The sequence below is a fragment of the Aplidium turbinatum genome, chromosome 3, assembly GCF_918807975.1.
Source record: "Aplidium turbinatum chromosome 3, kaAplTurb1.1, whole genome shotgun sequence".
Taxonomy (NCBI): Eukaryota; Metazoa; Chordata; class Ascidiacea; order Aplousobranchia; family Polyclinidae; genus Aplidium; species Aplidium turbinatum.
In genome coordinates this window covers 7,931,998-7,959,637 of record NC_137474.1, presented here as the reverse complement: position 1 = coordinate 7,959,637, position 27,640 = coordinate 7,931,998, and the positions used below count along the sequence as shown (strand labels likewise).

The window sequence follows — 27,640 nt, the reverse complement described above, 5'->3', positions numbered from 1 at the left end:
ATAGCATAGGCTTGATTGTAATTCCTTAAAATCTTTGCTGCAGGGTTAAAAGAAAATTTTCTTTCTTTGCTGTTGCAACTTGCAAGCGACCTTTCAGACGAGGTACTGCCTGACAAAAATGTCGTCTGCGGTAAACCACTGTGTGTCATCTGACCACAGAAGGATGGGTATTGTTTCCATTTTCAAGTTGGTATCGCTTGGTGCCGGCACCCAGCCAGCAAATCAGTCCTTTTTTTACCGTCTGCAGACGTTAAATCGATGTAAAAAAAGGACTGATTTGCTGCTAGATGGCTCCAGACGCAGAAAAAGACATTTTTTGGCTTTCGCCGTTGTAATTGCCACTAATTCTATAACGCGGTTTTTGATTTCCAACTAATCGTCTGCAAACCAAACATTTCTAACGTTCGGTTTCGCGTGACTTGACGCAATTATGAAAAGAGCTCGATATGATAATTGATATAGTGTGTTTTAATTTGTTTATTGCTAACCTCGCGAAAGACTTCATAAAATTATTAACTCTTTCAAGTGATCATTATAGCCTAATCATCACTACCTCTTGCTTGGGTGGCTGCAATAACGGAAAGAAAAACCGTAGTTTTTTTTATCCTTTTTCGACGTCTTTAGACAATTTCATTTCGCAAGGGAGTTGCAATGAAGGAAGCCTATTTGCAGACAACACATCAACTCAATCCACATTATGTTCACTTTTCTTTGTTCTGATTTATCTTACACAATGCAAATCAAATTTACGTTTTTTTTACATCAGGTAACCGTATTTCGACAAAAAAGATAAAGGTCTTAGGAACAGGATGTTGCATGATAGACACAACCCCATCCAGAAAAATCCGTCATTTTACATTGATTAAACGTCTGCAGGCAACCTAGCAATGACGGATTTTGCTGTCTGGAAACTTACCACTAGATCAGAAAGCAATGAGTATCAAAATAGACCCCGACAACAAAATCCATCATTTTTACATTGTCTGAAGACGTTGAATGAATGTAAAAATGATGAATTTTGGTGTCAGGGGAATATGAAAGAACTTGAAACGGGAGAAAATATGCCGAGCGAGGGGAAATACGAAAGAACTTGCGGGAATAATTAAATTTCGGACGTTGTGACCAGAATTTTACGCGGTGAAATTTGGTCAATACATAGTAAGAATGCGTGAAAGGCACTTTTAAAATATCATTTCAAATAGATCAAGATTGTCAATCCGCCATCTGGCGGAAACACAACTAATATGCTGTTTCAACAGATGGCGCTATACACAGTTCGCTAATCAACCAACAAATTGCTAGTGATTTCATCAGTAAAAAATAATTCAGCCACCACCATGCAGTACATCATATGACTTTAACGTAATATTATGTAAAGGCAAAAGTTATTCAACACGTAGAAATATAGCGACACTAATTGGCTTACGCCTCAGAAGCAAGCTGGTCCTTTTTTACATTGATTCAGCTTCAGTGCATTTGAATGAATGTAAAAAAAGAGCTGATATGCTGCTGGACAAACTTTTACCAATTCTTCTCTAAGAAACCAAAAGAACCTACCTTGATTACCGAAAAAATGATTAACTGAATAACTTTTAAGTGGTTGCGTTGGTTTTACGTTGATCAACATATATATAATCAAAACAAGATAAGATTTTTGTTCAACATTTTCCATGCTTATAGATCAAAGAAGCAATGTCACAAGTTGCGTTTAACGATGTAAAAAAATAACTGCTTTGTTCTTGCAAGTGTCCAAGATAGAAAAATTGGTCATTTTTACAATGATTCGACGTCTGCAGTCGTCAATGTTACCAATTTTGCTAGCTGGGATAGGACGGATAATTATGTAGATGGCCGTGCCAAACATCGTTTTTGCGTCTAGCGAAGTTTATATGATGTAAAGCAATAACTTTACTTGTTGGAGAGGCCAATATTGAGCCAAGATAAATCAATTTTATTTACAAGAATTCTATAAGAACGTCAGGATACTTTCAACTAAGCAAGTCAGTTTTCTTTTCACATTAATTGCACATTTGCATACGTTCAAACAATGCAAAAAGACCGTTTGGTTGAGGTTTACTTTCAACAAAACTGACAAACAATTTTATTTCGTTGCTTCACTTTCAATGGACGTTGAAATTACATGAAAACGTTAACTCCTATTAACACTTTACAAGTTTAAGATATTAAGAAAGAAGCGTCTTCAAAAACAAAAATATCGAATCAAAGTAACCGCCGCCCCAGACAGCAAAAGTTGTCATTTTTACATTGCGTTGACGTCTAATAACGTTACCCGATGACAATTTGTGCTGGCTGGGGCGTATATATAATATATATCTGTGATAAAACATGATTGAGATCATATTACCTTTACGTTTTGCATTATATCTGGTCAGCTAGCAAAAGGTTGCCTTGGCAAAAGGTGATTTTTGCTTGCTGGCCAATCACCCGGGACAAACACACAACTGGCCACCGCTGGATTAATGTTTGGAAAGAAAATAGAAATCGTTAACTATTTTCTTATCCAAATTTGAAACTGAATATATTTAAAAAATCGCATAAAGTGCCCACTTTCAGTTCTACCATAATATAACTACACCCAATTATATTTCACCATTTACAAAATAAATCGACAGAGTCGCATTTTTTCAATTTGACCTATTGCGTTGGAAGTACTGGTAGAGATAGAGACAGCAATTGAGAATAATGAGCAAGAAAACGGAAACAAAGGAGGAAAGTATGTCTTTGCCAAATTGTTCGATGATTTCAAGAAAAAATGACTTTTCTTCAATAATTTGATCGGGTTTCTGTAAATCTCCTTTTCGAAAAATCGATCTGTAAAACAAATAAAAATGACATTTCTCTAAATCTTTTTGTATTTGTCCGTCTTTGTAAAGCATTGAGAGCAACGCATATCTGCGATGGCTACCACACCCTGTAAAACATATATTGCTATGACACAATTGAGTGCACCATGAATTAGAAAGATTAGCTACCGACATAGCTTTGCTACAACAAAGTCTAGAAACTGACCTCTAAATTGCCTGCTTAACTCATTCAACACTAATACTCATAGGCGCCGACTTTTCAAAAAACCTTGGGGGGCGAGAAAGGTGATGACGTCATAACCGTAACGCTATTTTACTCAATTAAAATAGTCTTTGATTAAGCTTAGTGTCTTGTTTATATCGACAAATAGGTCGCAAACCGAATTTATTAGAACCGCTGCTTGAAACGATTAGTTTTACGCATGCAGTAGGCCTAGTCGTAAAAATTTTGATATTGTTAGCTCATAATTGGAACAGTTGGAAAACAAGACGATTCGTTTCCTTTTCGTGCGAGTGAATAACAACGATCAAGACAGTGAAGTTATCGAAATAAAACGCAAAAAATCATGATCTCAAGCAGAGTGAAAACCCGCTATCAGTTTTATTAACCTCGTTTCGCTAATTACTTACTTTCAAAGCGTTGACAACGGCGAAGTGTTTTCTCTTCTGTTTTTTTATCGAAAGTCTTTGTAGTCTTTTATTGAATACAGTAGGCTATATACTCGAGTAAAGGGCGAGATGTTCGCAAGTGATTTTCACCTCAAAAAGGCAAGTTCAACTAACACGGGACATGCTGTTGTCTCCAGCTCGGCAGTTTTCAAAATGAACGCACTAAAAATCATTGTCGACGTAGATTACGGATTGTGAAATCGCGTCGGCCTAAGTAAAAGTTTTGAATACGTTTATTTGCAGTGATTCAAACTTAATTTTCAAATTCAATGATTTCTTGTCAATTCAAAACTTTATGCACTTGTTGAGCAATATGCAAAGCTCACGAGACAAAACAGAAAGAGCTGTTTTAAGAGATCATTTTTTTTGCGTGTAGGATATAATCGTTCTTATTATTACGTAACATTCCATGATCGTTAAAGTCGATGTCAAACCTTAGCGGCCGCATAAAACAATGATGTCAGGTTAGCTTGGTGATAATAGCGGTAAAAGACGTCGTTAATGCAGACAATATCTTCGACCAAGACCATTAAACACCTTTTCTTTTATCAGTTTTCGATTTAATTCTCACACATTGCGAAGAAAACAATGCGTTCTGTTGAATCATAATTGCCTCACAGCGGGGAAGACCTCGTTGAAAATAGCGCGTCTAATTTAGCTGGTTTACTGAATATTGCCGTGAATAGTTACGTGACTATTCCAGCAGCGTAAGTTACTCTACCATCTACTTTGAAATTTCCATACCGTAATACCGTATGAGAAAGCCATGCGATCAGCTGCTGTTTTGCAGGCAAAAGCAACGTAGGCTTTTCTTGCTTTCGGCATTCTTTGAGTCCGTTTAAATTATCTAAATCTCTTTCGCGAAGTGTTTTATCTTTAAAACACCACTTGTAATCACCATTTTTGTTGCCCCTCAACCATAAATTTACGGGGGGCGCCGCCCCCCGTAAGTCGGCGCGTATGCTAATACTGACAATGACCATTATCTGCGAATATACGATAAAATAACACATACCATAATCATATGCTACGAAAGAGATCTGTGAATCTTAACACTGAAAGCACTCACTCGTAAGAGCCAGTACGGTGGCAATGTTTGCTTGTCCCGGAAAACCGTCACGTGACGTGTCCGACCATTTCCGAAAGTTGCCGAAAGTAGTCTCGACGCAGAGGCAACACAAAAGTATGTTCCTGGGTAACTTTATCGCAATGTCTCTGAAAACAAGAATTCGTTTCACAATTTATTTCTCTCCTAAGCCTATAAGCAGTCAAAGCGTTGGGCTACTCATTACAAAAAAGATGTCACGTTTATGAACGTCATTATGACGTCATTTTAACGTCGCAGTGACGTTATTATTATGAACAATGTTCTGACACCTTGGTGGAAGATGTGTTGAAAGAACCTCCTTCATCATGGCAGTAATCAAGGTAGTCCTCCCATGGCTTCTCCAGTTGGGTAGGAAGAATGTGTCCCTCTGTATTAAAGATCGTTTGCATAGACGCTGCGTGGTGGAGCGGATTTTCGAAATCAAACAACTGAAAAAAAGTGTTGATTTTGAAGACAAGTGATGAAAGTTAGTTATTACTAACTAAAAACAAGCGCTGCTCACTCGCACAGGGTTTTTGTTGGTAACTTTGTGTGCTGGTAGTAATGCAATGGTTGCTCGGGGTATTTATAAGGAAAGACCCAGACAGCAAAATCCTTCATTTTTACATTGATTCAACGTCTGCATACCTTGAATCAACGTAAAAATGAAGGATTTTACTGTCTGGGACGTTTTCAAGGCGGTTAAGCGCAGAAGATTTGCATAATCAATCGGCCAAAGACTGAATTCTGGTTGCTCAGCTCTCCGCCTGTTTGGGCTAATCATACACCAGCGAACTTTGATTTGAGCATCCGTGTATTTCCGTTCTGCTTACACAATATCAACTCTTTAGCAGCGCCATCAAGCTTCTTACCAAATATAGGTACTTGCACGTCTCGCTGAGGAAAAAAGACTCCATTCTGTCTTCTTGCGACTTGTCCAGAACGTTGTGCAATGAAGCATAACCGCAATCCGTTCGAGCGTGACGCTCCAACGAGTCAAGAATCTCACGGCCGACATGGAGATAGAAGGGATTTTTTGTCGCCTGCAAAAATTTTCCAGTGATGTCATGTTACACTACACAGATTTGTTTGCAAAGCATATAAAGTTTATTGATTGTTCAAAGCGAGGGAAAGACTCATCAAAAGGTATTTTATTCGTGATGAAGTTATCTCAAATGTAATGCAAAATGTTAGGAAGAAAAAGTTTTTAGTAAAGTAAGATTCGAACCAGTGGCCATTGGTTTCTGAACCTAGGCTTTACCAACTGAGCTATACATTCCAAACCGATAGAAACGCTCAAATACAGCCACAGTGGTCAAAAAATATTTTAGTTTATATACTCAAAAGCAGTAGAGAACATTCCTGTATAGTGGCACCAGGATGTTAAGCTGTGGAACGTCGCAGCGGAAAAGAGCTCATTTTCAAATCACGCGATCCTACTTTGACACTCTGGTTGTTGATAAACATCGCTCATACTCAGGGTGTAATAAATTGGGTTGGCGCACTTGCTGAAGGAAAGGCGGCCGAGAGAAAGGAACCACACTACTTTCGTTAGTGTCGAAGGGTTAGTGTGATGAGAAACTATGTTCTCATCACCCGATGCTTGAAATCAAGTATGGAAGTCCCCCCTTTTTACCAAGATTTTATCAAGTATTTGCATTCTAAATAAAAGGTGCTTTGCTTAGTCACAGCTACTTCACATGAAGTTACTTATTAGACCATAATGTGGGATAATAATAATAATCGTGTTTTTATTTGCGCCCATTGCTATAACATACAGTACATTGCGATCACAGATGCGATACAACAGACGACAGGAAGCAGCGAAAACATATAATCTTCGAGTCAGCTGCTCCCATTAAGCGCGCAGACGTTCTCACCACTCGGCTACGCAGCCGACATTAATATGATATTAATAATAAGACAAGGACAAATGGGTCATATTATTGTATTACACTAGGTATTGTCTCCAAAGGTAAACAACTGAAATATTCCGACTCGTGTTGCAAGTTCAAAGAAAAAAAACGTGCTAGAAAGAGACCAACCTTTTTCATACATCAAAATTTTTGTGAAAAGTAGCTCACCCTGTAAAGTAAGTAAGTGCTCTCGATCAATTCCGGGCGGAGAGGGTAGAACCTGACGTCGGGTGCTTTCAGCTGCCAGTTGAAGCGCTCTGGTAAAGCGTCATATCGCCGCCAGATAGCGTAGTACAAAGCGTGGCAACAAATCGCTTCTTCAATATCACCATTCAACACCTAGAACGAAGAGTGGAATTTAACATAAGCTTGATTGTTGTACGAGCAGTTAACTCAATTAGAACCACATTTGCTGAAGATCTGTTTCAAGCAACTTCTTGTACTTGAACCATCGACACAAGCCACAAAAAGTCGAAAAATTGCAACTTTTGCTGTGCGGGATTGATCAGCGGTCTCCTATATTAATGATTTTTGACTTCAGTCTATGTTGTTAAAGTGTTGTTTTCTTTAGCAGGACATGATGTATCTACCTTTTCAAACTAAAAATTTGTCCTTGAAAAACTTTGCTCATTAGAGAAAGACTTGAACCAGCGCTGCTAAATCATCCCATGCAATGGCATGCATTCTCGTAAAGTCGGGTTATACGTTTAGCATAAATCAAATCAATAACTTTACAAAGTTCTTTCGATCAAATTTACATCTGTCACAGCCCACGATGCTATGGATAGCAATGCATGCACATCGCAATTAAGCTTCTACACTCCATTTTGTTCATACAGGCTTGCACAGGAACAGCATAAAAATAGACAGGCAAGCAATTTTGTCAAGCAACATCGAATGAAAACATAACCTATAATATATTTTAGTTGGTATGTTCACACCACATCTTTGTGGCGAGGGCATACAAAGGCTATATGGTTGTCAATAATTTACCACTTACAGAATGCAAATTAAAGGGTGATTTGTTAAGAAAATCTTATCCTGCTAAATCAAGTGATAAATATAAATAGAATAAGCTGAAAGAGAGAGTGCTTGATAGGATAAATGCAAGATAGAAATGAACTTCAATGAAAAGCACAAAAACCGTAAATATCAAATCGACTATCTTTAATTTTGTAGTGTGAAAAACTAACTTGTGTGGCTCACGAAACAGAAAAGTCATTTTGCAAACCGCAGCACTTGAAACCACCTCGTAAACCTGGAAAGTATCAAGGTAAACAAACCAACAAGAAGGTGACCTCGCCCCCCACACGACCTCGAAGTGAAATCGACTTTTTTTTATAGATTGTTTGATACTTTAAAAGGGTGTAACAAAACATCAAACAAACTCGTTTGGTTGGAGTACGCGGAAAGAGATTTGCGACTCTTGTGAAGATGCTCAGGCAGCAAAATCCGTCATTTTTGCTGTCTGGGTGAACATTCCAGGACTCTCATTTCTGTGTTACTCTGCTGCAGTTGCATATCAGGCACAAGGACTTAATTAAAATTAAGACCGCCATTTCTGCATTTTATCACAGATAGATGATGGATGGTATGACAGGCGCGAATGGAGCTTAAGATTGTGTTGACCTAGACAGAAAAATCCGTCACTTTTACATTAATTCAACGTTTGCAGACGTTAAATTAATGAAAAAGTGACGGATTTTTCTGTCTGGGAAATCGCAACAAACTCTTTTATATGCAAATGCATCCTTGACATGACAATGACCTTGCGGGGAAAGTAAAATATAAAATTAGCTCTAACTTTACTTATAATAAAATGCTACGCAACCATAAGTTGGCATCAACAACAAACAAGTTTCAGCTCGCCTTTTGCACTTGTAATTGTTTTTTGACAGTATTGCCTGCACTACGAATTCCACTATTTCGCAACATTTTGCTTAAAATGTGGTTAGGGTCATCAGACTCATCAGAGTACAAAAAGAGGAGCGAAAGACTTAATTTCAGCGTTAAGAGCAAGTAATATGACTTGGAAATATGAATGCAAGTGTTGAGAAAGACTTGTGGATTAAGATTCCTGGAAGGGAATAGACTAAACTTGAACTTGTAATGAGGCGGTCATGTGCTAATGCGCATGCTTTTTTGTGAACTCGATGCAAAAAAAGACCTGGCCTACTTTGTTTATTGATCACCATAAACTAACAAGCAAAGGGTTGTCAGTTATTGACAATAGGGTGATGTCGGCATAAGAAGAGGCTAAAAATTGCACCAGTGATTAAGATATAATCAGAAATGCAATCAGCATATGGTGCCAACCTGAGAAACAAAATCAGAAAAAACGGCAGACAAAATAGATTTTACCCGGATAATAGCACGGGTGAGACTTGGAATAGTCTGAACTGTTCAACTAATACCGTAATTAGCATTTTAACCTTCGGATTAGGGAAATCCCGGAATACTCCGAAAAGCTAACTCAACACTGTGCATTTCAGTCACCTGTCACTAAGTCAGTCAAAAAGTCGAAAGGCAATTGGTGTGGCATTGACAAAGCAAAAGTTATGCTCATACGGTAAGCAAAATAAGAAAAAAATGAACTTGTCGCATGGTACTGTCAAATTATCGACATAAAACGAAATTCCGAAGACATTTGGAGCAAAACGAAACTTTGATTCGAAGAGACAGTGCATCGCATCAGCAGCCACTGCAATAATGTCGGTACGTTTCAACTTTGTTGCAAAAAGCATCTAGTTTGGAATATACTTTGGCTACTTTCCTGACCATCTTGTTTCTATGACAGGGGACCAGGGGTAGGAGATTTTTCAAAATTTGTGGTAACTTAAAATAAAAAAAAAATTCCAACAGCTGCATAGCTTGAAGTCAAATATCCGCAAACATATATCGAGTAGCTTACAATCTTTTTTAAAATCAAGTTTAATAAGAATTCGATTTAAATATCTTGTAATAAAACCTGCTTTAGTGCTTCACAATCTGTCACCTGCAAAAGTGACCCCACTACGTAAAAGCGTAAATAAATCAATGGAAACTGAATCAGACAAAATTATGCAAGCAACACGCAAAGGTAATCGAAATTTCTTTTACACAGACCAGGGAGCTGATTAACAGCAACAATACGCACTTGTCCATTTCATAAACAATAGATTCCTTTTCACAAAGATTAATAGTGAATATGAAGCACTTATTCTGAAAGTACAGTATAAGTAAACTTTTTTTTACCAAGAACAAACTCACCAAAAGCCCCGGTAGAAAAGCTTGCAGGGAGTCAATCCAAGTATTGACCATGTGCCCGCTGAAAACATCAACGTTGACGTAGATGGGGGGATCCCCACTTCCGCGATTGCAGTGTTTCCGACTGAATTTAATAAATGTAAATATAAATTTCTTTAAAAAAAACGAGTTCTGAAAAGTGAAGCGTGTGTTCTTAATTACGCTGATCAGTGCCAATGGCTTCGTCTGCCGGTGAATGATCACGTCATAGTCTTGAAAATAAAACGCAACACTTACCCTCTGCGCAAGTGGTCTTTGACACTTTTGAAAGCTTCGTTGAACATCTCCAAATCTCGTTTTTGCCCAAACAAAATGTAAGCCTGATTGAAGAAAGAGAAAACTTTTTGAAATGATGGAATCCAAAATGATGCAGTTATTAAGAAAAAAACACAACTAAGTAAGACAGTGCACTACAGTGAGTGGAGAATCAGTACAATATTATGGTAAACATGAGTCAAGGACATATTGGCGATGCCTCAACCGCCCAAGAACTGGCATCGGCAGATGTAAAACGTTGATGCAGTACTGGGGGCATTCCTGAGGAAACACGAGTTGCAAAAGGAAACAGAAGCAACCGATGCAACATCTGCTCGAATGCCGAAAAGTGAACTGCTCTGCACAAGACTTGGCCGAGTTCAATGATAGATCAAGAGCTTGCGTGATGCTCTGGGCTACGGCCATGTGTAACACACGAAGATTATGCAATGACTTTCAACTAGACGCTTGAAAGCATGCTGGTTGCTGGTATGCACAATGTACATTAAGCAAAATTGAAGAAAAGCGTGCCTAAGGCAGACAAAGACTAACCTACTAAAACTAACAAAAACAACACTAATGTAATATACACCTAATACACACAGTGACACAGCAAAAGACCGTGAATCTTGGAAACTTTTCATACAAGAGGCTTGGAGTCAAGTACGACAATCGTCGTCGTGTAAGCCTCTGGGGCCAAGGGTCTATCCTTTTACCACCATTTTGATGTGAAAGTGAAGTAGTGTTGCCGCGAGGTGGCAGTAATCAGCTAGCGATGGTCCACAAACGATGTCGGCGTTGTTATCTCGTTGCGTTGGCCATGTACGTCATCTATGCTTTGTTGTTATAGTTGCAATTAAAAAAAAAATCAGTGGAAGCTTGCAGTGCAGCGCGTATGGTCCAAGGTCAACAGATTGCTGTTGCAAGAACTTATACGGAATAGATTGAAAAAGTAACGGGTTTATCAAAAGACAGTGATCTGAAATAGTCGATTAGTGTGGCCGTCACTGCCTATTGCAGCTGCTGGACAAAAAGTTACGTGCAATAAATTAACACATAGAAACAAATTACAAAAGCCTAGGCTAGATTACGAGCTTTGCAAGTAAGTTTTCGGGCGTCTAATCTGAAAATTTATTTTTTATTGACTAACTTTAGTGGGTTTCATCTTAGGAAGTTTAAAATCGCCATAAAAATAATTTGCAAATGTGATATAGGTTTAGCTATCGTGTAAACTAACGTTGTAACAACACTAAAAAGCATTACCTTGAACAAATACTCAAAAAAAGAATCCACACCAGCGCCGAGACCGCTCAGACGACCAACCCATTTCCCCGTGTTGACATCGATAGCAACTCCTGCATGAAAGTCACAACGTAAACAACAGGATTCAGCGCTTTCACCGTCAATACGATTCCATCCTTTTGCAAGAAAGTCAATCACAGGTGGAGCAGTTTCATAAAATCAAGTTTCCGGCAAGTTGTGCGCCAGTGGCTACAGCTACATGAAAAATAGTTCTTGGGCCATCTTGTGCGCAGCGTTGACAGTGAAACGTAATTTTATTGGCTTCTCAATCCTCACACATACGAACTGCTTTATCCTCTAATGAACTTCAAACAAATCTAGCGCAATAGTTTCTGCCTGATTTTTATAGAACGTTGTTGTTAGAAAAACAATTGATTGAGCGATCGCCAAGAACTCCATTTCTACGTCGAAATTGAGTTTTCAAGCTCAGAATAAGAAACTTTCATAAAAGGAAAAAAAAAAAAAAATAGCAAGTGAGTTATTTGAAACTTTGTCGTACCAATGAGGCCGGTTGTGCTGTCTCTTCTCGCCCAGATTGCATCAACTGCTCTCCGGGCTGCATTTTCGAATGTTGGATCTCCTATGAGACGACTGAGCGTGCCAAACTCGAGTAGAAGCGAACCAGCTCCAGCAGTGGCTGTATGAGTGATGGTGTCGTTTGGTACGCCGAACTTCAAATTAACCTGATTTAATCAAATGGCATGAAAAATTCATCTACGTATGACATTAAAAATATTTGGAAAGCGTTTTTATATCATAAGGTATATTGTATACAGTTTAAATATCTTTAGCCTTCACAGAAAGTAGGCGTATTAAGTTCTACGAAGAACATTTTTTTGAATTAAAAAAAATTATTTTTTTCTTTATATGGTACTAAGTTGGAGAGTTAAGTTCTAAGTTACAATTGATGTCGGTTTTGAGATAACGAATGCAAAAATTCACGTTGCTTATCAGATCTGTTTTTTTTTTCGCTTACAATTTTCGGTCATTTGTCCGAAATGACTTGAAAAAATTCGGTCATTTTTTATCTATTTCGGTAATTTTTTCTGATGAAAATATTTCCTTTCAAGTAGCTGATGCAAACCAAAATTTGCACTTTCTGACTAGCTACAACATTAAGTTTCGCTGAGAAACGTTGTCGTGTTTCTCCGCGAAACTTTGAAACAGCGTTGTCGTGTCATTTTGACCGAATTGACTATATATTTTTTCGGACATTTTGACCGAATTAACATTTTTTTTTTCGGAGATTTTGCTAAAAAATCAGTTAATGGCCGATAAATGACAAAAAAAAACAAAAAACCCAGTGACTCAGATTGCTTCTTCAGTGAACAATCAAAATGAAGCAGACCGTACCCGGGGAAAAGGAATTCCACTCTTTGTCTTCTCAAACGCAGGTAGCAACCGTACGGCGAGATCATGAGCTATAGACAAGAGTTCATCATTGTAGTCATCAGGTCGCATGTCTCCGAACGGTTGATTTGGATCGGTTATAATTATATGAGCAGATAGCAAAGACCCAAGCACCCTGGCCAAAGCAATACAAATGAATATTACATACATTTAACTTTAGTTTAAAAATTGCTAAAAAAGGTGGTTGCAGTGATACGAAAGTAAGATTTTTAATTTTAGGATCTTCTATGGGCCAAAAACTTAAAAAAAAAAAGCAATATCATCGGCTTTAAATTCACATATTTAGAGCTTAGTTAGGATAACGAATCATCAACTATCAGGTGAATCAATAACCTGACAGCAAATTAGTTTTTTTTTGTATTGATTCAACGTCTGAAAATGCTCAATCAAAGTACTAAAAAAGGACTGATTTGCTGGCTCATCTTTGATAAATAACTGCATCATACAGCTAGATCGTTCATACTAAACACCTGCGCTGAATTCTGAAATTAAACACACCTATCAATTGGCAACCATGTAATCATGTTGAAAAAAAAAAAACGGTTCATCGTATGCTTTTGTTAGCTAAAGAAGAACAGATACAAAAGCCTTTTGCAATGTAGTTTATCATGCTAGCTTGAAATGCAAGATCAAACAGTTGCAATAAATTGATTAAAAACAATAAGCTTACATTTCAAAACTTTAAAATTTTCGCGAAAATTATGATATGATAACCACAGCCACAGGTATACAAAACTTCACTCAAAGGCTAAGGTAACTTAATTCTTTAACTTTGGTATTTTTAAATGCATGCATTTAGAAGCACACTTCTACCTAATGTTGGTTTCAAACACTTGAACAGTTGAATTGAGGTCAAAAGAGACATTGTCTAACACGATTTGTACAGCATTCTTGAACTCAGATGAGTTTCCCATAACCTAAACAGAACATAGAATTATTATTGAAGAACAAAAGTTGCTGAATAAGAAGACTCCATCAAATAATGTCTACTTACAGCTAAAGTGTCCAAAGAATCTATGAGTCCCAGTGAAAAGTTGCCCAGAACATCATTGATGTTCAAATTGGAACTGCAAAATAGTAAACACCAATAACATGATAATTATCACACAAAACAAAATGTTATCTAAAGATAGGTGTCATTATTCTATATAACACTATCTAATATTTACATACAATTATATATACATCTTATAAGATTTTTAATCTATTTATGATTTAACCCACCACCTCTGGTTCAGTACTAAAATTTTTATTGCAAAAGTTAAATCAGTCTGCAGACTGCTGAGTATGCTGACAAGAGTCCATGTAATACTGAAATAACCACTAAGGTTACTTGCATTTGTAAGAAAAAGATACAAAACTGATAGAAACTGTTACAAATTCAAATATATTGCTTGGTTATATATTTAATCTGAAGATGTTTAACGAGAACATGACATGTTTGAGGAAGGATTGTCAGATCTGTCATAAATATATATATAAATATGAATTAGAGATAAACATCATATTTTGCTACCATGGAAGAAAGGGGATGAAGAAAAGCAAGAAAATTACATCACATTTTAATGACAAACATTGATAGTGAATATCACAGTATGTATTTCTATTTTATCGTCCTTCAGGAAAAAATTTTAATAGCCACCTATACTGTATGTTGGTACTACAGTATGTACCGTATATATATAGTGTAGTACCATTTGTAATTGAAACAATAAGTTTACTCACGGATCAGCAAAGTCTGGACCTCGACCACAACAAGCAATGGGATTGAGCTCATCTTGTGGAAATGCATATTTCATGTAGCTATCATACGCAAAATAAAACATATTTTTGGCATCATTTTTGGTTTGCATTCGCCTTGTTTCCGGAAAATGATGATACTTGTCTTCATAATATTTTCCCCAAAACTCATTTATGAAAAAGGCACTTTCATCTGTGACATTTAAGGCACAGCACACAATGGTGAGGAAGAAAAAGCATCCAGCATAAAGCTGTCCAGTGTGAGACATTTCAAAACAATTTTATGCATTTTCCTGTTACTAAATAGCTACTTACATGGTCCTGTCAAAAGTAAAACTGTTACCAAGCTTGCAGTGCACACTAATAGGCTAGTTTAATAACAATAAGATTTCATTTTTAGTTAGGAAGAAGTTTTTAATGAAATGTCATCAACATTGAAGTCAAATACAGACAAAATTGGTTGAGTGCATACTGGTTAAATGCATAGGTGCCTAACCTGTTTGATTGTATAAAATTTCTAAATTCCAAGCCATAAGATAACCAGATAATTGCTGGTATCAGTTAAACACATAAAAAAGTCTTTGAAAATTGAGATCCGTCTTTCAACAGGCAGTTATTCGCCTGTGGCTCATCGTTTTTTTTGTGTGTGTTCTAATTGTTTGTCACATGCCTGTACTTTACACCTTAAATGATCTGTTTAATTGTTCCGCGGTACAATTTACTCACAATCATTCTTGTATCACTTGTTTAGGGTGTGATTTTCAGTATGGTGTGTCGCTACAGTTCTAGTGCATAGTCAGATTTATCTTATAATTTTCATTTCATGTATATACATTGCAGATTTTTAAAGTAATCCTGATGAAGACACATGTACGAAGTACCGGTACATGTCAAAAACGTTTGAGTTGATTTTTTAAATTACCGTATGTTATATCTCTTTGCAATAAAAAATGTTAAACCCAGTAAATTTACTTTGTTTTGTCTGGCTGTAAAATTTAACTCGATAGAAAAGACATGCTTTGATGAAAAACCAACAGTTTGTTTACCATAGCCCAGATAGATGTTCGTTTGCCCAAAAATATGATAGGCAGGTACTGTTTAATTCTACTGTATCAGCTTGTAGTAAACTTTATAACACCTTCATTGACCTGACTGCAAAACACAACAATATTTTTGCTTTCTCTCAAAAAGTCTTGCAAAGTCAGTCATGGTTAAATTTTTTTGACAAAGCACTTGTCAAGCAATGGAATGGTTCAAAGAGTGAGGCAGCTTTCCAATGATGAAAATCTGGTTTAACCCCCAGATTAAGCTAGTTCATCATCATTTCATTTTTTATCATTACTATGTCTGGAATGAAAAAGATAGTGCTAGCTAGTAGATACAATATTTCAACTAACGAAGTCAACAACATGAGAAAACAGAATTGGCATGAAGAAATTAACAACACTTGACTATTGCTCACAATATCTTTTTAGACTTCCAGGGCTATATATTTAAATCATTGCACACAATGAAATGTAAAATTCAAAGGCAATTTTTATCCACACCAAGTTAGTCATCCGCATGACAATTGTTTCATTCACATAAGTTTTCTCCGAATTTGAGACACAATTTTTTTATCAAGCAACAATGACATGAATCCAAGCTCTTGGAAAGAGAGAAATGCTTATTTTATTTGCCCACTAACACTTTGACTGCGGTAGCATTTCTTGCTGTGCACTAACCAGGAATGCCAGTTTTGCAGTTTTAAAGCAGCAACGTTGGTCGTTGGTGCTAAAGTGTTTTGCTTTCATTTTGCCTAAGTCGCATTTTTTGCACAGACTTCATTGCTATTGCAGTAAAGAGAGAGTTGTGGTATAGGTAGCATAACGACAAGCTTACAACATTTGAAGACTGTGCAAAAAACAAAAAAAATCATGTTGATGCATTTGTATAATTTGATAAAATAAAAATGTTTTCTTCAGGCAAAGTGCCACTGTTCAAATGTTTATGTCATTCTGAAATATCTTGGAGCAGCAAACCATGCACAGAACAGGTTTTGAATGGCAAGTTTCATACAAATAATGGGTTTCCTTTTAACAGCCTTGTCAGTTGCAAACTACACAATTTCTTGCAAGATTTCGCTTTGAAAAAATGTAAGCCATAATTATAATGCTGCCCAGACAACCAAAAAATGAGCTTGAGAACAAACCAAATAGAAAAAAGCCTAGTCATAATGCATAGGCCAGGGCCTACTAAAATATACAGCTTATATCTCAGCGCTGAGATGCTTGCATTAAAACTAGTCTGGTAGACGTACCGTACATCATAACTACATATTCAAAGCACAAAAACCGAAAATGAAATCATAATATTACTTTCCTTGCAATCAAAGTGTTAAAAAAAGCAATGGAGAAACACAATTACACAAAAAAAGAATACCGTACGGCAATAGAAAGTTAAGACGGTTTGGTTTTGAATCTTTATCCTCGCACTGACAAAGCCTTGATAGGTTATTCCTGGTAGTTTCGCATACTTGTAGAGGCTCTTGAGTCTTGACGCAGGGACAGTTACCGAGATTGACAAAGTGAAGTTTTCCGATTGTTGAAGTGTTGTTGCCGGGGAATTATTCCATTCACTAGGTACAACTGAATAGAGAGCAGTCCTTAGAATGTGTTGCTCAAGCGTACACCCCGAGAGTCGAACCAGCGCCGGTTGATCCTGCAGCTTTTTTGTTCATGAAGTCATGCGCTAACCAGCTGAGCAATCGGGTAGGATCCTTGACATCAGGCTTCTTAGCCTACATTGCAGGGTAAGGCATTTTAAATTTTACAATTACATTATAGCCGAATCAATATGCAGCATGATTGAACAGAACAGTTGACAAAGATCAGTTTGCAAATACGAAATTACATGTACTACCGGAGTACCGGTAGTTCAAATGATTGAACTGAACAAGTTTATTTAATAGGCTAGGTACCGTAAGTAATAAGTATCTAACAAAGTAGTAAAAAGTACCATAACTTTTAGAAAGTTTTGATCACACACCATACTTTTATAAAGTTTGGATGACACACCATGGCGGAAAGCTTCATTAAAAAGCTTTCAGTATTCAGAAATCTAAGAACAAAAAACCTACATTAAGTCTAGTGTTCGATTCATGTGGCTCTTCTGACAAACTCAGTGACCAAGGCATAAACTACATGACTTTTGAGTAGCGTAGCCATGTCCACTGGTTCGGTGCAGGGTTGCCAGATTGATAAAACAAAAAAGGCCAAATGCATCCCCAAAAAAGGCCAAATTATAGAAAAAAAGGCCAAACCTGAGGTTCTGTTCGCTTTGTTGAAATCAGTGGTGTTTTTGCACTTACTTTCAACAACAAATTAGATAATATATACCCAGTTTCCAGAGGTGGGCAATAGCGCACTACTTTTTTGGTAGAAGTAGCGGCGCTACTTTTTAGTTGGAGTAACGTCTGCAGTAGTAGCGCTACTTTTTTTCCAAACTAGCGGTAGCGGGAGTGGCGCTACTTTTTGCCCACCTCTGCCAGTTTCTATTGTTCTACATGTTATCTGTTAAAGAAGAATTGCTTAGTAAAATTCCTGAAAAAATGCAATCCATAAAATACAAACAGATAGGCATGGAAACAATTACAGTACAACTGAAATATGTAGCCTATAGGCTATAACATTAGGCTAAGCATCATCCTCTAGACTAAAAAGCCATTAACGTCCACCAGTGAGAGCCTGGTGACTAGTGAGCAGAGGAAAAAGGAGATAATATTGGCATATTACTTAATGCAATATGAAATAGTATATATGTACAATATTTATACCCAATACAATTACTTGTAGGCTACGGTACATGAAACACCCAACACTGCAAAATCAGAGAAATCAATTGCATTTATGTCCAACATCCTTCCACAATGAACACTCCTTATTGTAGGAATGCTAGCGCCTCTGCCATTTCGTTACTGCTAAATTTCACTTTAAACAATATCAGATGTGAAACGCCTTATCATTATGGCACTGGCATCAAACTTTGTGCAACATTTTCCATTCAGCATGTCCGTTCAGTTCAGTTTGTTTTTATTTCTGACCATCACAACGAAAAAAAACAATATATGACAAACATAGCAGAGGTCTAGAAAAAGGTAGAAGCGACAAAACGCGGACGTTAAAACGTGCATGATACCAAAGCAGGACAATCAGTTTGAAAGATGGCACGGTCGCAATACCTTAATAACTTTTTATTTTATAGATTTAGAAAAAAAAAGAGAAAAAGGCTAATAATTTTTTTTTTAACAATTTATAAGTAAAAAAAAATATGTAAAAGGAAAAACAAAAAGACAGTTGCTATGTTGATCGACCTTGGTGGGTTATCAAAAGTGTTGATGGTCTTAAGGGGAACACTCTTGATGCGTTAGCTCATCACGTAAAGCAAGGTAGGCAAAAAAAAACCCTGAAAGAAATCCTACCACGGGCAAAGCCATTTTAGATTCGCAAAGCCATTTCAGTTCGTATTCGCAAAATCGCTTCCAAAAGCTCACTCTGCATTTTGTTTCGTGGTTTTGTTTTCACTGCAGTAAGTAATGAAAAAATCCTCTCTACTACTGCATTACTGCCAGGGATGCAGAGACAAGTTAAAGCATAGCTAGCAAGGTCTTTGAAATGGGCATGATTTAAAACGCTACACCAAAACTTTTCACTGTGTAACCAAAAGAACTATGAAAACCAAAAGAAAAAAAGGCCAAACAAATGCCAATCGGAAAACTAAAAAAGGCCAAAGAAAGGCCAAACGGCCAAACAAAAATTGTCCGGCCAAACACTTTTCAAAAAGGCCAAATTTCTGAAATTTGGCCGTAAAAAGGCCAATCTGGCAACCCTGGTTCGGTGTCAAACCATGGCTCTCACACCACCGTCATTCTGGCAGAATAATTTTTCCGCTTTCCGCCTAAAAAAGTTATCCGTGAATAAGTGCGAGGCACAAAGTACGACAAGATATACCTTCGAAAGATCTTCAAATAAAACTATAATCCGCAACACGTGCCACTTAAATTTTATATGCATCGGATTCAGTATTAAATTACCTTTCCAGGGATATGCACCAATAGGTCGGCATTTAAAAGGAACTCCCAGCAGAACGCTTCAAAGATGCAGAAAGATATATCTACGATAGACATTAGCATAATACGATTTTTGCATAATAGACACCACTTCAAACATCTTTGAATAAAACTATAATCCGCAACACGTGCCACTTAAATTTTACATGCATCGGATTCAATATTAAATTATCTTTCCAGGGATGTGCACCAATAGGTCGGCATTTGGAAGGAACTCCCAGCAGAACGCTTCAAAGATGGAGGATGATACATTTACGATATTCAAGAAAATAATACGATTTTTGCAAATAAACACCACTCCAAACATCTTCAAATAAAACTATAATCCGCAACACGTGCCACTTAAATTTTACATGCATCAGATTCAGTATTAAATTACCTTTCCAGGGAGGTGCACCAATAGGTCGGCATTTGGAAGGAACTCCCAGCAGAACGCTTTAAAGATGGAGCATTTATTTACGATAAACATTAAAATAATACGATTTTTGCATAATAGACACCACTCCAAACATCTTTAAATAAAACTATAATCCGCAACACGTGCCACTTAAATTTTACATGCATCAGATTCAGTATTAAATTACCTTTCCAGGGATGTGCACCAATAGGTGGGCATTTGGAAGGAACTCCCAGCAGAACGCTTCAAAGATGCAGAAAGATATATTTACGATAAACATTAAAATAATACGATTTTTGCATAATAGACACCACTCCAAACATCTTCAAATAAAACTATAATTTGCAACACGTGCCACTTAAAGTTTACATGCATCGGATTCAGTATTAAATTACCTTTCCAGGGATGTGCACCAATAGGTCGGCATTTAGAAGAAACTCCCAGCAGAACGCTTCAAAGATGGAGGATACATTTACGATAAACATTAAAATAATACAATTTTTGCATAATAGACACCACTTCAAACATCTTTGAATAAACCTATAATCCGCAACACGTGCCACTTAAATTTTACATGCATCGGATTCAGTATTGAGTTACCTTTCCATGGGTATGCACCAATAGGTGCGCATTTGGAAGGAACTCCCAGCAGAACGGTCCAAAGAAGGAGGATATATTTACGATAATCAAGAGAACAATGCAATTTTGCATAATTCAGAGCTCTCCAATTAACCTCAAATAAAACTATAATCCGCAACATATGCCACTTAAATTTTACATGCATCAGATTCAGTATTGAATTACCTTTCCATGGGTGTGCACCAATAGGTGGGCATTTGGAAGGAACTCCCAGCAGAACGGTTCAAAGATGGAGAATATATTTACGATAGACATTGAAATAATACGATGCATGTAAAATTTAAGTGGCATGTGTTGCGGATTATAGTTTTATTCGAAGATGTTTGGAGAGGTGTCAATTATACAAAAATTGCATTATTTTAATGTTTATCGTAAATATATCCTCTATCTTTGAACCGTTCTGCTGGGAGTTTCTACCAAATGCCCACCTATTGGTGCACACCCCTGGAAAGGTAATTCAATACTGAATCCGATGCATGTAAAATTTAAGTGGCATATGTTGCGAATTATAGTTTTATTTGAGGTTTATTGGAGAGGTGTCAATTATGCAAAAATTGCATTGTTCTCTTGATTATCGTAAATATATCCCCCATCTTTGAACCGTTCTGCTGGGAGTTCCTACCAAATGCCCACCTATTGGTGCACACCCCTGGAAAGGTTATTTAATACTGAATCCGATGCATGTAAAATTTAAGTGGCATGTATTGCGAATTATAGTTTTATTCAAAGATGTTTGGAGAAGTGTCAATTATGCAAAAATCGTATTACCGGTATATTAATGTCTATCGTAAATATATCCTCTATCTTTGAACCGTTCTTCTGGGAATTCTTACCAAATGCCCACCTATTGGTGCACACCCCTGGAAAGGTAATTCAATACTGAACCCGATGCATGTAAAATTTAAGTGGCATGTGTTGCGGATTATAGTTTTATTTGAGATTTGTCGAAAGTAGCTCTGGTAGCCTTGTATACCTCGCACTTATTCACGGATGACTTTTTTAGGCGGAAAGTGGGAAAATTTTTCTGCCAGAATGACGGCGGTCACTTAACCTTGTTGTTTCTTGTTGTCATCCAATCAAGGCTTGTAAAATCAGCTTTACATCATCGAACCAGTCATCTATGATCGAACCTAATTTTTCATAGAAATCTGAAAGGTTCTTCATCTCTCTTCGAACAAACAATAAGTTCTCTTGAAAGCAAGAAAGATAAAATGACTGTAGCCTAAATTAAATATCATTAATTTTTATTTCAATATGACAAGTAAACTTTGTGACTTACATGAGCCGTACCGGTATTGATTTTATGAAGTTAAGTTAACCTATAACAATCCATTTTTGCAAAGAAACACTGTTCTGTTGATTTTTCTTGGGTAGGCACTTAAACATTACAATTTCCTATGAGACCCGATGACACCGCCAACCAATCAGAACCTGTTTAAGTGATTACTGTCCAATTGTGACCCTTTAATTAATTTTTGCCATTTCCAATAGGGGCCCGTTCCAATTTTCCAAATTCTTTCTTTTGCATTGGTTCAACGTAAAGATTGGAAATGACAAATACAAACTAAAGTGTTTCCTTGCTACAAGAAGTAGGGTTTCTGTTAGAAAGGCAATAATGAGTGAGAAATCTTTTACAATTTTCACATTGAACAACGAGTGTTATGTCGTGTAAAGCAATGATGACGTTCTTAATAAAAACTTGTAGTTGAAAATTAGACCCATTCTAAAATATGGCGTAGCAAAAACCTGCTTCCTGCAAACTGTATAATATGTTCTTCTACGCGAAGTTCAACAGCATAAGAACACTACTAGGTCAGTGCGCTTCAACAGGTGTCTCGCGGAAAAACGTTGAGTAGGGTTTCGTGAGTTTAAAGCGTTCCAAGAAGGTCCCCCTTTTGATATAATTTCTTGCGTCCTTCTGAATGTTTACATCACCGTACCGCATTCACACTTCAAGTACCGTAGTCCAGTTAATTAAACAAGAGGCTGAGTGCAGTCAATAGCCTAAAAAAAAAAAAAAAAAAAAAAAACATTGATAGTTGTTATGCTGTTAACAAAAACGTTATTGTTTCAACCTAAACTTTTGTTAGAGGGGGTTTCGTGCCCAACACGAAACTACATCAGGGGTGCCGCGATGACGAAAGGTTGAATACTGGCCTAGATCAAGACAAAAGGAAAAGGCAGTCCATGAAACAATCGCTGCCTTTGTTAGTGGTAAGCCACCATCAATCTCATCTGCAGGATAGTTATAACGTCATCAGTAGATTTACGGTAACATAATCATTGCTTTCGGTGACATAAAAAGAAAAATTGGTCCACACAGAGTAAAACTTTAATTAAACGACAGTTATTATTGCACGATTTAAGATTTAGCCTACAGGATTACACACTGCGTATAGCTCTATAGTTGCGACCAGTGCCGGTCTTAGGGTATTTCGGGCCCTGTGCGGAATATCCTTTGCGGCCCCATTGACAATGATCCAATTCAGTAGCGTAGCTACTAGCTAGGTATTTTGAAAGGGAGGGGGGGGGGTTGACGGCCGGCGGGCAAAATTTAAAAAATTACATTGAATTTGTTGCATTGTGAGAGCATGTTCAACAAAAATTGAGTATGAATATTACTGTAAAATGGTGCTGTCCCTGTTCGGTGGCATCAACGAGATATAACACAATGAGTTGAAACTCCTCTTTTTGCTCCGTTTTACGTGTCGGCCGTCACGCTTCACTACAGACACTTGCGCAGTAGATTAAACGGACATCACAAGAGTTTTAGATGGGATGTTCCTTTGATTTTATGTGCGTTGAGCTCTACCACTGAGCTATCTCACCGCCTAAGGTGCTTGGCTAATTAGAAACATAATTTTGTACCATGGGTAAGGTGCTATCCACATGTTAGGCTATTTTCAACCTATTATTTAACATTATGTTATTGTCAGAAGCCTAAAATTAAACTCTAGTGCAGCCCTAAAGTTAACCCAGCCAGGCTACTGTTAGCCTGTCAGCAACTTAATCAATTTTGAAGGACCTGAATTTCTAATAAGCCGTCTAGACTAGCGTCGTAAGTCTTACAATGTTTTTAAAACCTTAGGCTATAGTCTTGCACTGTTGCTAGTTGAATCGTGAAATTATAATAATAATAATAATGATAGCATTTATATCCCGCTCAGATTAATGTAACAAACTAAGCAGAAATTTTGTGAACTTGACTGCTCTTGTTTCAAATATAAGTTTTTGAAATGTTGGTCAAATATTCAATTGTCGGTCGGTAAAGACCAGTCTCTACATTTTACATTAGAACTTGTAAGCGAATGCATTCACTCTATGTTATGTTCTTTCAGAGGGAAGTCGTAAATAGCTAGTGATTGGTGCCCTGCCAACTTTAAAGCTGTCACAGAAGTCAATTCCTAAAGCTGTAGCCAAAGTCAGACCTTCACCTAAGAAACGGCTTCTCTTAGAAAGAACTTATGCAACAAATTTGAAAGACTTAATGAAACAAGCAAACCAACACTTGCGGCAACCATGGCAGTTTGTCGCCGATGATGATGAGAAATACATTATTTTTATTTACAAGGAAGCACCCTGTGACCAAACGAAGTACACCGTTACTGTAAATGAAAATTTGAAAATAGGTGTTACATTTTTTGGGTGGGCTGTCCCCCTCACTGCCACTTCTGCACTAAGTGCCAGAAACTGTACTATTTCTCAGTTATTAAGTGCAATAGAAGCATACAAGGTATGCATTGGATGTCAAAATGCTCAGCCCAATGATAACATATTCACGCACATTACCACAAAATCTGCTGAAGCATTTACCACAGGCAAAGAAGCTGTCCCAAAAACAACCAGACTGGCACTAAGGTATTTTTAAACTAGAACCGCATCAGGATCCCCTCTACAAAATGGTGGCTGAGAAAATGCCCTAAATTTTTAACCTAAACATGCCCAGCATTGTATAGCTTCTCACTTTATATTGAGCAGTGTGAAAATGCCCAAACAATTTTGCATTTCTCTCGCCTCAGAGGGAACACTGAACCGGATGAGTTTAAAAGAATGTTTTGTTGTTGATATAAATTCTTCTATGTTTATTGTTCATGTTTGATGTTGATTTGAGTATTCCAACAAGTTAATTTACAAACGAAAACAAGCTTCCATGTGCAAGCAGTGAACCATGAAACGAACCACGTAGAGAAACGAGAGAGATAAAAGAGAAACACTAAGAGAAGAGTGAGTTTCAACTCATTGTGTTATATCTCGTTGGTGGCATAGCAAAACGACAAGATCACGTTTTCTTTAGCATTTTTCGGAAATACATCTGAAGCCGCAACTGACTTCAAGGATACCGGTACTTGCTTGTGAATCGAATTGAATTTTTTCCATTGGAAATGACAAAAATTACTGCATCTTCTGAGTAAATTGCGGGCCCCCTAATTTGCGGGCCCTGTGCGATCGCACGGTTTGCACACCCCAAAGACCGGCACTGGTTGCGACACTGATAAAGAAACCCAACAAGTGACTCTACTACTGCACACTAGAAAGCAAACTTTCTATGAAGGCTAACTGCAAATGTAGACTACACTTTCGTTTTGTGATTGTTAAAATATCAATGTGACAATTATTAATTTCGTGCTATTATTGTTTTAGATAAAATATCGTCTTTGGATGAACAACTCGCAATTCAGTTTAGTATAATTAATTATCAATTGTTATGTAAAACAAGATTCATTGTTACAAAATAATTGTCATTAAATCCAAATAAGTAACATTGATAAATATCACTCTCGTATATTTTAAAATTAGTGATTGAATTGTTCGAAAGCTCTATTGTAGCTTATTATTAATAGCTTTTTTAGTAGTTGTGAACTTCCAAAGCAATGTGTCATTTCAACAACGTTTTATGTAGGCTAAATAAACAATAACATTATTCTCAACTATCATTAGGCTATTATAATGCGTCAAACTCAACCTCTTCCGGAGTGTGTTATTTATTTGACCGAAATGAAAATAACAGATTCTTCAATAAACAAGATTTTGAAAAATGTATCATTTATGATATAAAATGAGTAAAAGGGTTAAAAAATATAATTTGAAATTTATTTTTTATTTGCATCAAACCAGGGGCATCAAACTCAAAATGGTCTATATTACAATCAAAAATAAAAAGTAGAAACAAAGCAGATACTCAACTCGGAAGAACTGAGTCGTAATGTAGGCTACCAAATACACAGATTGATGGTAACAGTCTGTTTGCATTATAATTCATAAATCTAATGATTGGAAGACAGGTTTTTTTAAATAAAAATTGGCAAGTGTTGATAAAAATTGGAGCATTGCGACTAACTTGCAATTAATGTGTGTAGGCCTATGTCAGTAGTCACAAGATCCAGCCAGAAGATCCAGCCAGCTTCTGGTCCGGAGCTTCTGGTCCGGAGATCCACCCAAAAGATCCAGCCAGCTTCTGGTCCAGACGCTGGGGAACGGGCACCAACCCTGACACACAGACAGCTCTCTTCCTGACAGACGTGTGCTAGAGAAGTTCCCACGTTCCCAACACCGACCTTCGCTCATCACTGCCCCTAAGCTTGTCTCTCCCATCCCAAGTGCCCCACTGAAGCGATGGAACTTTAGAAAGGCCAATTGGAATCGCTACAGCCTCATAACCAATCAAAATGTGGCGGAACTACCATCACCTTCTACCGCCAACGTGGATGAGGCCTACCAAGACTTCTGCCGTGCTATCAAATCCGCAGCTAAACAAGCTATCCCTCGCGGCCGCCGAAAGTACTACACGCCGTGCTGGGATTCAGAGTGCGAAAATTTATACCGCTCTTACGTTCGTGCCTCACCAGGTGCTGCCTCTACCTCAGTCGCAACAAAACTGCTCGATCGGCTAGACTCACGGAGGCTAGAGCGATGGAAAAACACCGTCAACACTATCGACTTTACACACTCTAGCCGGATAGCATGGAGTACTGTCAACAACCTTACGGGTCGTTCAGCACGCCCTTCCCGCCAATGCCCCGTTACTGCCAATAACATCGCATCAGAACTGGTGAAAAATGGGACCTACAAAATAGGCGATCGCAAGTTCTCCAAACTTGTAAAGAGGGAAACGTCTGATCTCTGGAAAATCCCAACACCAGACGAGGAAAGCATCTCTGATGAGTTTACGTCAGATGAGTTCACCGCTGCCCTACAATCTACTAAGACCCGTAAGGCCCCTGGTCCCGATAACATCTGCCCCGAACTTGTACTCCATGCTGGTACCGCCATGAAGTCTTGGCTGCGAAAATTCCTGTCTTCCTGCTTATGCCAACTCAAGATCCCCAAAATTTGGAGACGAGCCAAAGTAGTCGCGATCCCTAAGCCTCATAAGCCACAAGAGGATCCGAAGAGCTATCGACCTATATCTCTTCTCTGCATCCCTTTTAAAATTTTCGAACGTCTTATCTACACTCGAGTCGAACCAATTATAGACCCACTCTTGCCCCGGGAGCAAGCTGGTTTTCGACGTGGAAGATCTACTGTGGACCAAGGCACTCTCTTGACTCAAGACATCGAAGACTGCTTTGAGGCAATGAAGAAGGCTGGTGCTGTGTTTCTTGACCTCACAGCTGCATACGACACCGTATGGCACCAAGGCCTCACCTGCAAACTGCTCCGCCTGCTCCCGGACAGGCACATGGTCCGCATGATCATGGAGCTCGTTTACAACAGAAGCTTTACTCTCAACACCGGAAGTGGTAAACCAAGCAGGTTACGACGCCTTAAGAATGGCGTCCCTCAGGGATCTGTCCTGGCCCCCCTTCTGTTTAACATTTACACCCACGACATGCCAATCACGGTATCCGCAAAGTACGCCTATGCCGATGATTTGGCCATTCTACACTTGTCGAATCAATGGCAAACATTAGAAGGGACTCTAAACCAGGACATGTCGACACTTTCGGCATACCTCCAGAGATGGAGACTGAAGCTCAGCGAAACCAAAACAGTGACGACAGCCTTCCA

At 37.8% G+C, this 27,640-nt stretch overlaps 1 protein-coding gene across 1 annotated transcript; it reads right to left on the bottom strand.

Moving 5' to 3' along the window:
* Positions 1–714: 714 nt before the first annotated feature.
* LOC145766202 (ER degradation-enhancing alpha-mannosidase-like protein 1) lies at positions 715–14,796 on the bottom strand. The gene is made up of 13 exons (XM_082577865.1): positions 14,475–14,796; positions 13,744–13,816; positions 13,563–13,666; positions 12,693–12,864; positions 11,839–12,022; positions 11,301–11,392; positions 10,020–10,102; positions 9,747–9,867; positions 6,666–6,836; positions 5,454–5,624; positions 4,872–5,030; positions 4,564–4,709; positions 715–2,832 (listed from the first exon to the last, which is right to left on the bottom strand). Exons 1-12 carry the CDS (start codon positions 14,756–14,758, stop codon positions 4,611–4,613), a joined length of 1,713 nt encoding a protein of 570 aa, XP_082433991.1. The 5' UTR covers positions 14,759–14,796; the 3' UTR covers positions 715–2,832; positions 4,564–4,610.
* Between the last annotated feature and the right edge of the window lie 12,844 nt (positions 14,797–27,640).

What these genes read in the sequence shown, in the direction of transcription:
- LOC145766202 (XM_082577865.1), bottom strand. Translation starts at nt 14,758, where the DNA reads ATGTCTCACACTGGACAGCTTTATGCTGGATGCTTTTTCTTCCTCACC. An exon ending in GGTCCAGACTTTGCTGATCC is followed by an intron (nt 13,817 to 14,474) that starts GTGAGTAAACTT and finishes ACTATTTTGCAG; the next exon opens with TTCCAATTTGAACATCAATG. An exon ending in GTGGAATTCCTTTTCCCCGG is followed by an intron (nt 12,023 to 12,692) that starts GTACGGTCTGCT and finishes TGATTAAATCAG; the next exon opens with GTTAATTTGAAGTTCGGCGT.